The sequence below is a fragment of the Leopardus geoffroyi genome, chromosome D3, assembly GCF_018350155.1.
Source record: "Leopardus geoffroyi isolate Oge1 chromosome D3, O.geoffroyi_Oge1_pat1.0, whole genome shotgun sequence".
Taxonomy (NCBI): Eukaryota; Metazoa; Chordata; class Mammalia; order Carnivora; family Felidae; genus Leopardus; species Leopardus geoffroyi.
This window is the reverse complement of record NC_059339.1, coordinates 58419868-58437100: the sequence shown is the minus strand read 5'-3', so window position 1 is coordinate 58437100 and position 17233 is coordinate 58419868. Positions and strand designations below refer to the sequence as shown.

At 53.3% G+C, this 17233-nt stretch overlaps 1 protein-coding gene across 50 annotated transcripts in view; it reads left to right on the top strand.

The window, feature by feature from the left end:
* Positions 1–17233, top strand: part of CELF4 (CUGBP Elav-like family member 4) — a 297253-nt gene that overhangs the window by 62395 nt on the left and 217625 nt on the right. For all 50 annotated transcript variants that reach the window (XM_045458673.1, XM_045458691.1, XM_045458689.1 and 47 more), the window contains exon 2: positions 13241–13323. In XM_045458673.1, the coding sequence (XP_045314629.1) occupies positions 13241–13323 (83 nt within the window). The remainder of the gene's footprint in view (positions 1–13240; positions 13324–17233) is intronic.

Genomic DNA, 17233 nt, shown 5'->3' with positions numbered 1-17233 from the left:
TCTGCTTGCTCCCTCCCCCTCAGGCTACACTGGGTCCTCCGGCCCTCTCAGAGACGTGCTCTCCACACTCAACCTGGGAAGCCAAGCGAGGACCTGGAGTCCAGTTCTCTCAGTGACCAGCTGTGTGTTCTTGGGATGATCGCTTCACCTTGACCCAGAGACACATGCATTTTTTTCCTCCTCTGTAAAAGAACAGAGTACACTTCCTCCTCCTCCCTCCCTCCTGTTCCACTCATCCATTCACTGACGAATGTATGCTGACACCCACTTTGTGCCAGGACTATGCTGGATGCTGGGGACACAGACTCATGGGTAGGAATAGCAAACCCATTTCACAGAAAAGGAAACCGAGGTCCAGAGAGATCTGGTGACTTACTGGAGGCCATTTAACTGTCAAGAGATCGCTTTCAGTAGACATTCTAATGCTGAAGCAGTGTCTGTCCTTCACCCTGTGCCTCCTGTGACCACACCACACCCTGTGCTAGGAGTGGTGCAACAAGGGTCCACAGCAGATCGGGCCGGCCCTGCCACATTCGGGCTCTCACAGAGGCCTCTTCAGGAGTCAGCGAGTAACACAGATGTGTTCAGTTCACTTCCATTCCCTCCCGCGAAGGCATCGGATTCCATGTGCACCCTGCAGGGTCTGCCCATCCCTGACTGTCCCATCTCAGCGCCGCTAAAGACCTCCACTCCTCCTTACCGAGGACCCCCCCCCCTCCTCTGCCCAGCCCTTGCAGCCCACATTCCCAAGCTTTAACAATTCCTCTCACAAAAGAAACAATTGACACTGAGGTGCCTCTTTGGGGAAGCATGAAGCCAGCTCTTTGTCACTCAGGTCCCCGCCAGCTCATTACTGCCTCCTGTCATTAGCATATTAGATACATGAGGTAAACACACTGGCATCTTAGACTCTCGGTGCAAACCGCAGCGCTCTGAGCCCCCAGGGTGCTGGCCTGCTGGAGAGCAGGAAACAGACAAGGTCCCTGTCCTGATGAGTATGTATTGGGGTGGGGAGGTTATATCAAGTAAAATGTGCAGGTCCCATACAGGGGAAGCAGACAACACCAGACAGCGTAAATGCCCGTGCTATTTTTCACACTATAGGGCATCTTTAACATTACATCGCCACTGCTGCTCCCGACAGTGGTAGCAGTGGTAATCTCCCCACCCCCAACATCAACTAGTTAGATGCCAGGCACTCTGCCGGATGCCCATGACCCCAGCAGGTAGGGGTCACTGTCTCCATTTCCCGTGTAAGGAACCTGAGGCCTGGGTTGAGGTGGGAGGCTACATAAACTACCTAAACTGCCCGGGGCTTCCAGAACAAGGCAGAGGCTGTCAGAGCCAGACCCACCTCCCTTAGAGGCTGCAGCCCTTTCCCAGGGGTCCAGATGTCCTGCTGATGGAAACAACCAGGCCACCAGGGTTAAATGGCTTTCCCAGAGGCACCAGCTGGCTGGTGACAGAAACCATGGGGTCAGATGTTACCTTGTTTAGGGATGGGGGAAAATGGTATATCCTGGAGTAGTCGGGAATGGGAATTAAATAGATGGACAAGAGAGAATATGGGATTCCAGCCATGAGAGAGAAAAAGAAAGGCAGGAAGGAAGTGGGGGAGGGGAGAGCTGCACTGATTTCCCCCCACCCTGGGCAGAGCCAATGATCCCCCTCCAGGAGGTGGCAGAGCCCAGGATTAAGGTCACACACTCTACAGGAGGCTGCCCCACCTCACAGCCCAGCTCCCCCAGGGACCTGGCCACAGGCCCAAGCAAGTCTTTTGTTTTTGAGTGCCTCCATTTCCTACCTATAAAATGGGGATGATTATAGTACTATTCCATAGCTATTATATTAAATGATTCGATACACGTGAAGCGCTTAGACTAACTACCAACAGATAACCAAACATCAGTATTTACTGTTATCATTTGCGCCACCGACAGACAAGCCCTCCACAAACCTCAGCTTGGTAAGTGTGCATACACGTCACGTAGCCCTGAAGTTTGTTTACCTAGGGTCTCCTTTATGCCTTTTATCATCTGGAAAATGGTGGGCTATCAATAAATCAATTGATATCAGGTGACATCAATATCAATTCCAAGTTGTGGAATGAGTGAATGAATGAATGAATGAATGAATCATCTTTCACTCGCCCACGGATGACAGTACCACCCATCACAGTCACTAAGTCCTAGCCGTAAATTAGGTAGTTCAATCTTCTTTCTTGGTGGGCTCTGTGGGACGTGGGTAAGACTCTGGGAAGAGGAGAAATCGAGCTGAATGCCAGGCTTTGTCCACCCGCCATGGGTCACCTTCCCCATTGGCCAATTGCCTCTTACCCACCTTGGGCACTCCCAAGGAGAGCAGCGAATGGAGGCTAGGTGCTCCGACCCTTCCCAGGACTGGGGCCAGCTGACTCTAAAGCAAAAGCTAGAGCCTCTTTCCCTCTTAAAATGTGAACAACTACCTCCGCCAGGGCTCAGAGAGCTTGAGGGATTAGCTCACGGAAGCCAGCAACCCAGTCACATTTGCTAACTACTTCTTTGCTGCGGCCCTCAGGTTAAATATTGCTAAATGCCTGTGATTGAACCTATCCTATTGATGTTGGGTGAAGCCCAAAGCCTGGCCAGAAGAGTAGCTTAAGTGGCCGAGATCATGAGGGAAAGACAACCCTCCACCAAGAACTGGACCATGGCCTGCCAGGACTGTGTGAGATTGTTTTTCTGCTTTTAAAAAGAAAATCACATTTTCCAAACATTGATCCTGTAATATGGGACTCCTGGCTATTGGTCTTTTCAAAATAGCCTGTCTTGGATGCTGAGGTTGGAATTTCTTGGTTGGTGTGCTTCTATTTTTGTTGTTGTTGTTGTTGTTGTTGTTCTTTAAGTGGATTAGGGGCCGTTAGAAAGGAGCCAGGAGAGAGAGGCGAGATTAATTCACCTCACCTGGCAGGTCCTGAGTGCCAGAGTGTGATCAAAGTGGAGCTGGCCTGCCCTCCCTTCCGATTCTCAGCAGCTTGGCCACTCTTACGAAGCTCCCATCCCGGGACTTGTTTGAGGATGGACAGGACAGGCCCAGCCCAGTGAGCTGTGGTCTACTGGGGAGACAGAGTTTCTGTGGATGAGAATAGCAGAAAACGCTGTTCAACCAAGCCCTTGCTTTTATGTTTTAGACACTTGGACATAGAAGAACTCATTGGAAGGAGAATCGGGGAGCACTGGGAAGCTGAGGAGGACTGCAGAGGGTGGGAGGAGCTGGTAGAGGAATCCTTCCCTCACCCAAGCAGGGAGGGCATCTCAGGTGGGGAGAGGAGCCAGTGCAAAGGCCCAGAGGTGACATGGATATGCTGTGGAGAAGTGTGACTGAGAAGGGGGACAAAGGGGAACTCAACAGCCCCCTGCCTTCATCTTTTCTTTCATGGGAGAAAGGAGTCAAGAGAGGCTGATGCCCAACCACACAAGGACATCATGTGCTAGAGAGCTGCCTTTGTGAATATGCCAGGGATAGCTCAGGCTGGCAGCCGGGGGCTTCAGGAACACGCCAAGAAGGGATTCCTCCACATTTCCCTCTGCACGGGGAAGGGGGTTCTATTGGGGAAAATGACTCCCACCTTAATTTAGCTGGACCAACCACCACGTAAAGCTCCAACAAAGGGCATTCTATGCAACTCAACAAGCATCCGCTGAGCTTCCTCTGTGGGCATGAGACACACACACGACCCGGCTAATGCTGGGGGCTACTGAGGGGCTCAGATCCTGCACCATGTCATTTCCATACACTGAGGAGCTCAGCATGTCAGGCCAGGGGTCAGCAGTGTGGCTGAGGTCAGCCAACAAAGCTGCATAGTTGTAGCAAGACGGGAGAAAGGCAAGAGGGAAAGGCAGTTGCAGGCAGGCAATGGAGATGGGAGCACAGAGGACAGAAGTGGTCTGGGGCAGGATTACCGTTCTTCTCCCGGACCAGTTGAGATGGCCTTGCTTACTCCGAGGCCCTGCCTACTGCATCCCACCGTTTAGGGATGGGCTGCATCACGCCAAGGGGGCCCCTGAGAGCCCCTTCCACTGTGGGACTGAGTAAGCTGGCTGTCCATTCCCACTGAGTCACGCCTGGCTTCTCTGCAGGTGCTCCCTGTTCTGAGAAAATTCAAAACAGGAAGATCTAAACTCCCCAACCAGGTTGATTAGAAGTGAACACAGTTCAGTTTCTCTGCTTTAGCATTTATCCTGGCCTTTGTGAGAGTAACGGATACCCCACACGCATTTCAAATCCAATGTGGATTCACACATAGAGCCTCTGTGGAGGAGCCCATGGCCTGACTCTGACATTGGAGAGGGCAATGGGGGTGGAGGGAGGTCCGGTACATGTGGCCCAGTGAGGCCTGGAGAGCTCAGCCGACGCCACCTGGGTCCTTGAAGGAAGAGAACGAGGTCATTCCAGAGCCCTTTACCCCAAGTGCAGGTCATGGGGTGGGTAAGGGTGTGGAGGGAGGACATCTCCCGGGAGGGCCCCCAGGGTCTAGACACTGCCCAGGGCTGTGGGAAGGAACAGGAACTGAGCCCCAAACAGCCATAAGGGGGCCTCCAGGTCAGCCTCTTGCAGTTGTCAGATGCTGATAACACACGCCCCGCCCACAGCCCACTCTGAGGTACAAGAATGATGAGCTCAGGGAGACAACAGCCTCACCATGGCAGGTGAGGTTCTCTGCGAAGAAAGGAACAAACGGGAGTGCCCTGCAAGCTGGCCCAGAGACAAGGCGGCCCTTCAGCTGTGGGAACGAAAGCCAGCACGTGTGTCAGCGGACCAGGCTGTCCTTCTTCACCTATGGGCTGAGCCTCGGAAAGGCTGACACCTTCCCTGGGCCAGGCTCCACCACCAAGAGCTCTTTGCTGAGAGAGGGGAGAGGCTATCAGTATGTCCTATCCAGTTTTTGTCCTTTTTCACAGTGCCATAAAGATGTTGCAGCTGACACCAGACATGTAATTCTCCAGTGCTGAGGGTGTAAACAAGGGCAACTGGCAGGAGAGACACTTGGCAAAGGCCTGCCCGCCGCTCTTTGCAGCTCTGAGGTCCAGAGCCAGTCAGGTCCCTGAGACTGGACTTACCGGGACCTGCCCTGTGCCCAGAGGAAGAGAAAGAGAAAGAGAAGGCCGGGCCTGTTCCCTGGGGCTTCCTAGTCTAGGTCTGAGGAGATCCCGACCCCCTAGCTTTGTGCCCATTTCTGTCTTGTGGCCACCAAGGGCAGGAGCACTGAGAGCAGTCAGAGACACACTTAGGGTCACAGTGATCCAGGGCCACTTCCCCATGTCATGCAACCGTTAACTCTGAGAAACTCTCGACTAGACTACCGTGCTCTCCTCTGGGGTTTCCTGTTTGAAGAGAGTTGGCACAGGAGGGCAGTGCTGAGCCCCAACAGGGTGAGGGCCCAGGGTGGAGTTTCAGCAGTGAAGAGCCTTGAAGAGGAGAGCAGGCGCACAGCCCTAACGTGGTGGCTGAGGGTGTCATCTATCTCCCCCGCCTGTTGAGAGGCCTGTCATCCCCACCTGCCCAGCCCCCTCTGAGGAAGATGGATGGCTCCCGCCACCATCAGGGGCTTGAGCTGAAGGGCAGACGTCCCAGACCCTCTCCACAACCCCTGCTTCCCCTGCAGCCAGCCATCTCTCCCCAGCATTTCAGCTCACTCATTCCCAGGCAGGGGCAGAGTGAAGTTTACCAACCACTGCATTCAATAATGTCGGTCTCTGGGAGGAGAAGAGGACCTCGGAGTTAGCAGTTCCCATAGCGGCGCATTTCCACGTGCACAAATACATAAATGCCAGGCAGACAGAGATGTGTATTCTGCCAAGGGTGAGGGGCCATCGCTCAGGGCTTTAAGGGATGCTGAGGTTGGTGTGGTCAGGGAAATCTGTTTGGAAGAGGGGAGGCTAGGTCACTCCTACAAGGACGTGTGGGCTCCGAAGGAGAGAGGCACGGCAGAGGCAGCAGGGAAAGGATGGTCAGGCTTGGGCTCAACCCATGGAGGCAGAGATGCAGGAGGAAATCAGAGTCATGGACGTGGCTGGGCAGTCACTGTCTTTCCCCTAGGGAGGAAAGAGAACCACAGGAACTGCTAGAATACCAGCAGGGAGAACTCCTCTGGACAAGGAGGGGAGAGGGAGTGAGGTCTAGGTAGAAAGGACTGGGAGGCTGGAGCAGCCAGGACAGGTCCGGGGAAGATGGCAGGAGGATCACCCAGTGTCTGGGCACTGGCCAAGGAAGGTAGAGACAGTGTGGTAGTCCCATGGGTTCTTTCTCCTGCCTGTCACCAGGCCCTGCTGAGCCCCAAGGGCCCATTCTCAAGGAACTCAAGGATTAGATGAACAGACAAGGCCCACCCTTAGGGCAGGCCATGGGTAGGGGCAGCCACATAGGAATCAGAGGAAGGTGAGATCGCAGTGGCCCAGGTAGGTGCATTGGGCTCCACAGACCTAGGGACCCAAAGAGGTGGGTCCTGAAGAAGGTGTAGACCCGGGGCAGGCACAGAGCAGGGAGAACACTCCCAGAGGAAGAGCATGTACATGAGGAACTGTATCTCCCACACGTACGGAGGAAGGGGACATTTCTCCAGAAAGCTCCAGAGAGGCCACCCTTGCTCACCCAGACCACGGGGGACAGGAACTGGATTATGGGGTAAGGAGGAGGGGATGGATTGGGCCTCAGAACACCCGCAGCCCTCTTCTCTGGGAGGCTGGCAGATGTTCCTTCTCTCCTTCCCTCTCTCTATCCACCCCCGGGGATCTGCCTTAATTTCTCTGCAGCAGGGCCCGTATCTGTTCCTCTGGGTGATTCTCAGCTGCAGCCTCAGTGAGAATCACTGAGGGGTAGTGCCCCGAGGATGGGATTTCAGGAACTAGGCAGGTCTGTGGGTGGAGATCTGGGGCAGAGTGGGGGGCTTCCTGGACCTCCCAAGAAGATCACACTGAAGAGGGAGCCCCTCCTTGACCCATGGGTCTGGCTGGTTGGTGGGTTTCCTGCTCCCTTCCCTTGCCCATCCCTCCCCATGCCCTAGCTTCCTCTCACTTCCTCCAGGCCAGCCAAGCACAGGCCCTGAAGGATCTGATGTTTTATTAAAGTCCAGATCTTCCTATTCTAGGGCCACCTTCCTCCAGCTAATTCTGTAATTCAATTAGTGGGAAGCCAAGGCCCGGCTGGGTGGGAGGAGGGAGCTCATCTGGAGCCTTCCCTTCTGTGATGATTACACCCCAGGCTTCAGCCCTGCTTGGAGTTGGGCAGGAAATTGTACTTCCTTCACTTCACCATGACAAGGGCCTTTTATCCCCGCACACGGGGACTTTGTAAATTACTGCCATCTCGCGCAATTAATTCTGCCGGGCTGTGTTTTTCCCCCACATGGGAGAGGGCACTCGCCTACCTTCTCAGGAATCAGCGATGCCCCGTTGCACCATTATCCACAGGCTGCTCTACTGGAGAGGGGTGTCTGCCACCCCGACCCGCACCCCAGCCTGGTAACACCCTCTTGCCATCACCAGCTCTGCCTGTCTCCTTGTGGCTCCCTGCTTCTGGGGCTCCTTGTGAACCTCTCCCTATCACACCCTTCTCCTTCCTTCCGGTCCTCCTCTGGGCTTCCTGCTCTCTCTTTGGTGCCAGGTGTCTCTCCTTCTCCCACCACCCCCTCGGGCTCTCTTGGTCTCCCAGCCCTCGGACACCTCAGCTAGAAACTCAGCTCTCCACTTACAAGCCCTCATCTCCGCCCTCACAGAGTGGACAATCTATTCAGAGACAAGACGAGAAACTGATAAATAGGAGAGACAAGTAAATATGTATGGCGAGTGGGAAGAGGTTAAATGGCAGCATGGGGAGGAGTGAGTGGAGGCCAGTGTTCGCGCACATGGCAGAAGTGAGAGCAGCAGAAGAGAGGCAAGTCGGTGTGAACCCGGACACGTGGGCATGGCAGCCACCTTGTGCACAGAGCCCAGGCCATCAGCTGCTGCTGGCAGCACTGCCTTGTGACTTTTCTCAAAGTATGACATCTCTCTGCCCTCACTCCCACCCCCAATCATTTCCATAACCTGTCTCTGCTCTGCAGGGTTGCACTTCTATTCTGCTCTGGTCTGTGGTTCAGGAGGATGGGAGACTGAGGGGAGGGGCTGGCGCTGGGGAGCCCTCCCTCCAAGACAGTGGGACAGGAAAAGTGGGAGCTGAGCGGAGAGGTCATAGCTCATTAGAGATTCCCGAGTCACTTCTGCGCTTCCCACCTCAGAGACTGCATCCGCGTCACTGGGCTGAATGGGAGAACTGGAGGGCAGAGTTGGGGAAGCTCTGTGCTTCGTCCATCATGGACTCCATCCCACAAACCTCAGCTGCTGGAACTCAGGACCAGAGGACCAGGATGAACACCATTCACAGTTTGCTGGAGGGAGGGAATCTGCTTCGGTTCCCGAGCTTGAAGGAAGCTTTGAGATCAGGACATAGCTGGACTCTCAAATGATAATTTCTCTCATGAAGAATTTGCCAGGAAGCTGATGCCCAATGCTCTTTGTCCCCTCAAAACGGACTGTGGGTCTGGCCTACCCATTTGCACCTACTCCATTTTCATCCTATCCTCTTTCAGCAAAAATCTTCTTTAAAGTTAATTGTGCAAGGGATGCATGAATACACTCTGGTGTCACAATGTGTCGATCAAACCAAAAAAAGTTAACATTATGAGAGACATGCCCCACCTTCCCCCGTACTCCCTGTTTTCAGCTTGGTGTGACACCTTCTAGACTTTGTGCCATGGGGTAAATACAGATTTCGGTGCATATGAAACTAATGGAATATGTCTCCATTATGCATATGTGATGTGTGCTATTTTGCAACTTGCTTTTGCCATCTGACTCTGTCTTCCCACGCTGGTCCATTTAGGACCATGCCACCCTTTTAACTGCTGTAGAGTATTCCCCAGTTGAATCACAAAACCACCTGTATGCTGAGAGACCTTTAGGTGGTTTTCAGTTGCCGTGCCATTACGAACAGTGGACTCTTGCTCTCTCTGTGAGCACAAATAGGAGAACACCTGTAGGGCCAGATCAGGGAGGGAATGCTGGGCCACAGCCCCGTTCCTGGGAAAGATGTTCCCTTCTCAAGGTTCACAGCCTGGTCTAGCCTCCTCTCCCATGCTCTGTTGGCTCAGTAGGCAGAGAATCCCATTTCCTGAAGAGTCTGTGAATTCCCAAGAGGCCTCACCAGGTGTGTTTCTGAGGATACCTCAGCACGTCACAGGAGAGTGAGCATGACAGCTTTGGTGGCTGCTGAGCCGAGGCCCCCTGCACCACCCTCAAAGCTGGGAGCCCCCCCGCTCCACTCCTGTGAGGAACAGCAATGAGCAACAGGAAGTCAAATCTAACTTTTCTGAGTGGGGGTTCTGTGTGTACCACCCCCTTTCCCTACACATGAGAGGCCGGCACGTGTCCAGTGGGTGAGGCTTGGGTACCCTCTTCTCCCCTGGCCACCCTGAGCGCCACCTCAGCCTCCACCTCAGGGTGCCCGCCGTGCTCTGCAGGACGCTGTGATGGCAAATTGTCCTCCTGAAGCCACCCCCTCCCCGCCAAGCTGCCATCCCCCCAGGCCTCCGCCCTCAGCAAGGGAGCAGATGCAGTCCCTTCATGCAAGCTGGAGTCAGCGGTTAATATCTGTTTATCCATATCTGCTTCTTTAAAAAGAGCCATAGTGAGACGTGGCATTGGACTGGCTGGAAAGATCCCTTGAGAAGAGCCGGGTGGGGGCTCCTCTCTATAAGCCTCTATAAGGCTGGTCACTCCTGGCAGAGGTGCAGAGGGACAGAAGGAAGGACTCTGCCTTCTGACCTCCTGACCACCAAAGGGGGGCTTATGTTTATGCTGTGCTCTACAGTTAGACAGCGCTGCGGAGGTTGTTGGTACTCTTTGACTAATAGGTCTCCCTATTTGAGGGGGATTACTCTCCCTGTTTGTAGATGAGGACAATGGGGTTCAGAGAACAATCAGTAAGTGACCCTTGGCTGGTAAGGGTATCCCCCGAAAACAGCTTCCTGTCTGGAACCGTGCATCAGTGATGGCTTTACGGGAGAAAGCAGGGGAGTGACAGTAACCAGAAGGTCTGATGCTGGGGAAATGGGCTCAGAAAGCCTTGGAGACAGGAGGCCTCCCAGCAGGGACCACCTATCACCTCTCAGGGGCAACCTAGTCCCCCCACCACTATGGAATGCCAGCATGCCTCAGTGTCCTCAGTGCCTTGGTCAGCACCCAACAGCCCCCCAGGCACTGCTTCCCTGCCCCCCTCCTACTGGCCCTGCAAAAGTTGCCAGAGGCAGGGATTCAATGCTCTTGACAAATATGTATTGAGATCCTGCCCTGCTGTGGGGCCTTGAGAACGAAGCAGGAATAGGACAAAAGCAAGTCCCTGAACTCCCTTGCAGGTTGGGAAAACTGACAATCAAGGAATAAACATGTAATGTTAATAGCTCAGTGGGGAGGAGTGCCAAAGAGAAGAGTAAACAAGGCAAGGGGTCAGGGAGTAAGTGTGTGTTGGGGAAGGGTATTGTGTGAAAGGAGGTCAGAAAGGGCATCTCTAGGTCACATTTAAGCAGAAACCTGAGGGGAGTGAAGGAGCAAGCCATGCATATAGGGGGGTAAATGCGGTTCCAAAAGTCCTAAGGCAGAGTGTGCCCTGCAGGGCTGAGAAACAGGAAGGAGGCAAGGAAGTGAGCCAGAGGAAGAATTGAAGGAGGTGAGGTCAAGGGTGGAGATGTTAGGGAGGGTCACATGGAGTCTGGGGGTCCCTCAAAGATTCTGATTGACAGAGCCTGTGAGCTCTCCCAAAAATGTGGCAGAAATTCCTAGAAGCTGGAAAAAAGCAACAGATTCTTTCTTTCTTTCTTCTTCCTGGGATCCTTCCCTTGTTATCCTGGGTCACAACAATGTGGTCATTTTCTCCACCTCATCTTCCTTCCCCCTCCACTTCCTCCCCTTCCTCCCACCTCTTCTTACTCCTCCCTGTACCATCTCCTCCTTCCACCTTCCTCCTCTTCTGGTTCTTCCTTCTCCTCCCTCTCCACACCTGCCCCTGACCTTGTCCCTAGCTGGCTTGCCTGCATGCAGTGAGACAGTGGCTGCCTCCCAGTTGCAGGCAGGCACAGGCAGAGGACAAGGCCAGGGAAGGGACAGGAGGAAAGAGGCCCCCAGAGATGCAGGCAGCAGCACGAGGGACAACGTCATGGGGGCCTCTGACCGCTATTCATTTCAGTCCCCTGGTGTCTCCATCAATAACCGTCTGCCAGGACCCGAGGGAGGAGTAGGGAGTCGGGGGGGGGGGGGGGGAGAAGGCAGGGTGACCTGGGTCTGGATAGGGAGGGATGAGATGGGAGTGGGGGAGAGGCTTCTTGGAACTCACACCTCCTCTCAGCCTGGGGCAAGAGTTGGAGGTGGGGAACGTACAGAGCCTACAGTTTGCTGAGAGTTTCTGCCTCCCAGGTTTCTCTCCCTGTTTCCTCCCTCCTATCTTTATGTCCCCTTTGCACTTACATTCCCTTCCATCTCCTCTCTGAAACCAGGAGGGGAAGGGAGTCGGAACTAATTGCTACACTGGAAGAGGAGGAAGGGGTTTTTACTGGGTGATGGAGGAGAAAGGAACTGTGGAGGATGCTGGGAGTACTCTGTGCCAGGGCACCAAGAAGCCAGAGCAAGCCTGGTAACAAGGGTTGGCATAGGCACCACCAGCCTGCAGACCCCATAGGAAGAGGGCCTGGGCCACAGGGCCTGGACACAGTGGGTACTTGAGAAGTAGTTAACAAATGGCCATGAGAATGACCAAAGGGCCAGCTGTGTGTGGTCAAGAAGTGAGGTTGGCTTGAGATGGACTGGACAAGTCAAGACGGGCTGCTTGGTGTCAGTAGAACTTGATCAGATTCTTGGAAGATGGATGGGATTGGAAGATGGGAAAATGGGGAGAAAAGAGCATGAGAACAAAGCAAGGGGGGCAGTGGAGGGAAAGAAGACAGTGAAACAAGGGAGGAGTCAGCCTGGAGGGGGCCTTCTCTGGGGCTTGAGTGGCTTTGGAAAATCTGAGGTAACAGTTCCCCAGGAGACTCAAGCCTTCTGCTGGCCAAAGTTGACTTTCTGACTTCCCCCATGGCCCAGGTCTTGTAGGCCTCTGAGGCCATACTCGGCCACATCTGCAGGCAGAGGAAGAGGCCCCTAACACGGGGCAGTTTGAGGGAACTGCCCGAGAAACTCTCCCACTAGCAAGCATGCTCTTTGCTTTGTCACCATGCCTGAAGGGCCAGCATTAAAAAGTCACCCCTTGAGTTAGGTACGTTGTTCTGTAAAATCCAGATTCCCTGGTGAGGCACCGTCAGAGTCACTCAGGGGGAAAACTACACTGGAGTGACCTTGGAGACCACTGGGTCAACCCTCTCAGTTCACACCCGAGGAGACTGAGGCCACAGAGGAAACAGCATTTGCCAGGGTCACCTAGAGAATTAGAAGCACAGCAAAAGCAGGCCTCAGGTCCAGTACTGTGCATTGGTGGGCTGGACATGCCCAAGAAGCCCTTTGACTGAGAGCGTTTTGAAGATATCACTGTACATGTGATGACAGGGGACACATGGATAGCCCCATTCACTTTATTAGCACAACCAGGCCTGGGGTCCTCCCTACAGATGGAGACTATTCGGCAGACCAGGAAGGCCCCTCTATCATCCCTCATAGAGCAGCCGGCAGCATTCCTAAGGGGCCAGAATGAATTCATGGTCAAACGTGACTAGAGGTACTGAGGGTGAGGGCTGGAAGCTGCCCCTTCAGGGAGGTACTGGGGCTTGAGCTGAATCGGACAGAACAGCACCCTGGGGAGGAAGGAGGGAGAAGGCCGAGCTAGCGCCTTGAGACATCAGGGCAGAGGACAAAAAGAGACCCACGGGAAGAGGGGGCGTGGTGGGGGGGGGGGGAAGATGCAGGGTGGGGAGACTTCAGCGAGTGAGCAAAACAAAAAAGCAACGCAAGGGACAAAAAGCCGACAGGAAAACGGAGAGGCAAGAAAGCTCGAGTAGAGTGCACAGGAGAGAGAGAGAGAGAGAGAGAGAGAAAGAGAGGGAGAGAGAGAGAGAGAGAGAGAGAGGTGGGGAGAGGGACCTAGAGCGGGGAGGGGCCCAGACTGGAGGGCGGGCGAGAGGGCGCGTCGGCGGCCCGGGGGCGCCCCACTGACCCTTCTCGGCGCTTCCTTCCCTCCCCAGGCTGCGCTTTCCTCACCTACTGCGAGCGTGAGTCAGCGCTGAAGGCCCAGAGCGCGCTGCACGAGCAGAAGACCCTGCCCGGGGTAAGTGGCGCCTGCCGAGGCGCGAGCGACGGACGCGCCGACAGGGGGCGACTTCGGGAGGCCGGGCTGCGACGCTGCTGGCCGGGGGATCGCGGGCCCGGGCGCGCGCCTGCTTTCGCTCGGGAGCTCGCGCTCCCCCCACTCCCGCCCCGCGCCCCGCGCCCCGCGCCCCTAGAAGCCCCGAGGCGCCGCGCGGGGGAGAGGGCGCGTGGGCGCCGGGCTCGGAGCTCGCCCCGCGGCCTCCGCACTCCGCCGTCCAGGCCCGACGGAATCCCGGGCTGGGGGCGAACTCCCCCACGACCACGGAGCTGGGGCTTGGCTCCTCCCCTGGCCCTCCCGGCGCCTCCGATCGGGTCCCTGATCCGCACACTGTCCGCTCGGGCAGCCGGGGCGGAGACGCCTGGTGCCCTGGTTCCCCGGAACCCGGAGCTGCCTCCGCCGGCCCCACGGGGCCCCTGGTAGCTGGGCCGCCTGAGCACCCGCGGATAGACGTCGGACTCAGGCTGTTCTTGGGGCGGGGGTGGGGGCGGGGGCCGGGGCCGGGGCGGGAGGGGGCGCCTCCGCGCCCAAGCTCGGCGCCGCAAGTGAGATCACCGCGGTTTATTTAAGGAGCCAGCCCTCGTCTTTGATAAACTATCGCGCCTCGGCCCTGGTTTATAGCTTCTGTGCGGGGGAGAAGAGAATTATTTATGGCCCCCCTAACTGGGTGTGATATCAGCCATGGCTATTATCGAGGCTAGTTCATCACCATAAAATAAGAAGTGTTCCTCGGGTCAAGGGTCTGCGCGGTCTCTCCTGTGGGTTCAGAGAGATGGGGGGGGGGGGGTAGATATACGGCTCACCGAGTATCTAAAGATAAATGGAAAGATGTGAGTGTTTGTGGACATAATTTAAAGAATTTACAAATATACCGTGTTTAAGCTTATACAATGGACACTGCAGGGGAGCACGTGTATTCTGTATGTATGCTCACCAGTGTTTACACATGCATGTTTACATTCTTACCAAGCAAACCTGTACGTAAACACACTTTTCCATTTCTGGCCCACAGCGGGAAAGGTTAACCAGGTAGACTGAAAATGCAACCCTGGGTCGGGACAGCCTTCCCTTGCATCAAAGAACCTTTTTTACCCATTTAGGGGAGGGGAGGGCCTTCCTTCCATTAAGACAGCCTTTGTATTGTATTTTGGTACTTGTGATTGCAAAGCACGGGGCTGAGTCATCTTAATAACATACCCGCGGATGTAAATGTATGGAAATCATGCACCGCACAGGTTTTTGTGTGGAGCCTTGCTCTGGCACGGTGGCCATTCCCCAGTTGGTTTTTTAGTGGCGCCGCTACATGCACATATATTATAGTAATTACTTTCTGGGTGCCCTCTGTAAGATGGCAGAAATATGCTCCACATCGCCCCATGTTATGTGTGAAGCATAAAGCCATATTGTAAGATAATCAAAGGCTTCTGAGAAAGGTTTGTGCTGATTAATAAAGTGTTTATAGTACTTTGTTTTGGGGGAGACTGTGATAGATATTTTAGAGCCACCCAAATGGAATAGAAAATACCACATTGTTTTTGGGAGGCTCTTCATCAGCTTGAGAGAGATTGCCAGGGAGTTTCATGATGGCTAAAAGCTGGGAATTAGATGGGGAAACAGAAAGAGAAGGTGGGAGGGACAGGCTCAGGATTTTGAAGGGGGAGAGAACGGGGACTGGGAGAATTTCAGTAGCAAGTGTGGATTGTTCAGATTCTAACATTAACTTGTGGTTGTTTATTTTACATATAATAGAATAGCTAAATGATGGAGTGTATTAGTTCTTTAATAATTTATAGAAATACTTTGATGTTGCAGTAATTACATTAAAGGTCACATATCAAAGGTAATTTGGTTGAGCAGCTGTGATGGTTTCTCAGAAGCAATCAATACCACTGTCCGTGGTGCTGATTTCACCAAGGGGCCTGCCAGATTAAAGCAGGCTTATTACCAGGCAGAAAGGCCCAGGGGAAATCAGGAGCACATTGGAGCGACGCGTCAGCCCCCCTTCCACCGATAATTAACACTGTTCCCCATAATCTGTGCTAATCCTTCATACTGGGAGATCCAGTGGCATTTTTCTGAAATCACAAAGACAAGTTGGTAAAGTTTGGAAGAAAGGACAAAAAGAAACATGAATGTATGTTGGGAGATGGGAGGGGTGAGGAGAAGCCAACGGTGGAGCTAAAACATAGCCTAGAGTCCCCTTGCAGTGCCTGGAAAGCCTGTCCTTTCTTCAAAGGCCTCACAGGGAGACTCATGGCCTCAAAGACCTCATCACAATTCTCAGGAAAGGCACAGCCTACAGCAGGAGGGACAGAGAGAAAAGACAAGACTGAAGCTCAAACTTCCCAGGGCACATTGTCCCCACACACACTCACATGGAAAAAAGTGAAAAACGAAATGACCACATAAAATTATGCCTTAAAGTGGATTCCAGAAGGCAGAACTGGTGTTATTATTGTTGGTCGATTCTCTCCTTTGAGATTGGAGAAAGCTTAACACTAGCAAATACAGGGACGGGACCAAGCAAAATGCTCTCACCCACCCAAATAATGGGTGTTCCCACCAATTGAGGCTGTGTCCATGGCCACCCGTTAGGTTGAGGGGGCACAGAAAGATACCTCTTCTTACTTGACCACAGTGAGTGAACTCTATGTCTGATTAAGGAGAAAGAAATTGAAAAAAGAACCTAGAAAACTGGTAACCTCTGCAATTTGGGCACTTTTCCAGACTTCAAAATCCATTAAAATCAATCCATTAAAACCAGCCCTCCAGTTTCTCACTGAAAAGAAAAAGAGGGGAGAAAATAGTGCAGACAACCCATTCTGTTTCCCAGCAAGTTACAGAGCTAGCCTGTTGGCAGCAAGAAAAACAATCCCACTGTTGTCACACACACACACACACACGCACACACACACAGACACACATAACTATCACCAAAAACAACAACAAAACAACAGAGACAGAGCTAAAGATGTCCTCATTTGGGGACTGAGAAGGGGAGCTGACATTTCTCTTGGAGTAAGTGGAATCTCAGAAACCATTCCTCAGTGGCTGTTCTTGCAAGTCAGAGGTCAGTATCCCTGTGTACCAGCCTAACCAAAGCCCCTAGCATGGCTTATGGAGTCATCCCTGGATCAGTCACATATGGATTACTGTTTTTGAGTTCAGCATGACTTTGTTAGAATGTCATCAGGGTCCCTTTGAACAGTATCTTCTGCCAGAATCTAGGCAAAGTGATCCCACTTTTCTAAACTCTTCATTTCTATCTCTTCTTCATACTTTTTTTTTAAGAGAGAGAGAGAGATTGAGCAGAGGAAAGGGCCAGAGGGAGGGGGAGGGAGAGAGAGAAGAAAGAGAGAGAATCTTAAGCAGGCTCCACGCTCCCATTCGGGGCTCAATCCCACCACCCTGGGATCATGACCTGAGCCATATTCAAGAGTGGGGTGCTCAACGGACTGAGCTGCCCAGGTGCCTTTCTTCCTCACACTCTTGATCTCTTATTCCTGACCTTCTGCCCCTCTCCAGCCCACTCTCTTCCATGTACAATGTTTGTTCCACTATTTGTAGGGTATAGTCCACATGGGGCAGTTTCTTAATCCATCAACAAATATTTCCTGAGTGTGTGCCGGGCACTGTTCTAGGCATCCTGGCAGATACGGTGATTAGAAAAACTCATCCCTACCCCTCTTGGAGTTGTCCATCAAGTTAGGGACAGAAGCCACACACACGAACAAAAATATCATCAATAATACAAGACAGCGGGTTATTATAAAGTGGGTAGGGTAGACAATTGCTCAATAACAACAATTAATATTTCTTAAGCACTTATTATCTGATGGGCATGAAATAAGCATGTTATCTGCGTTACCTC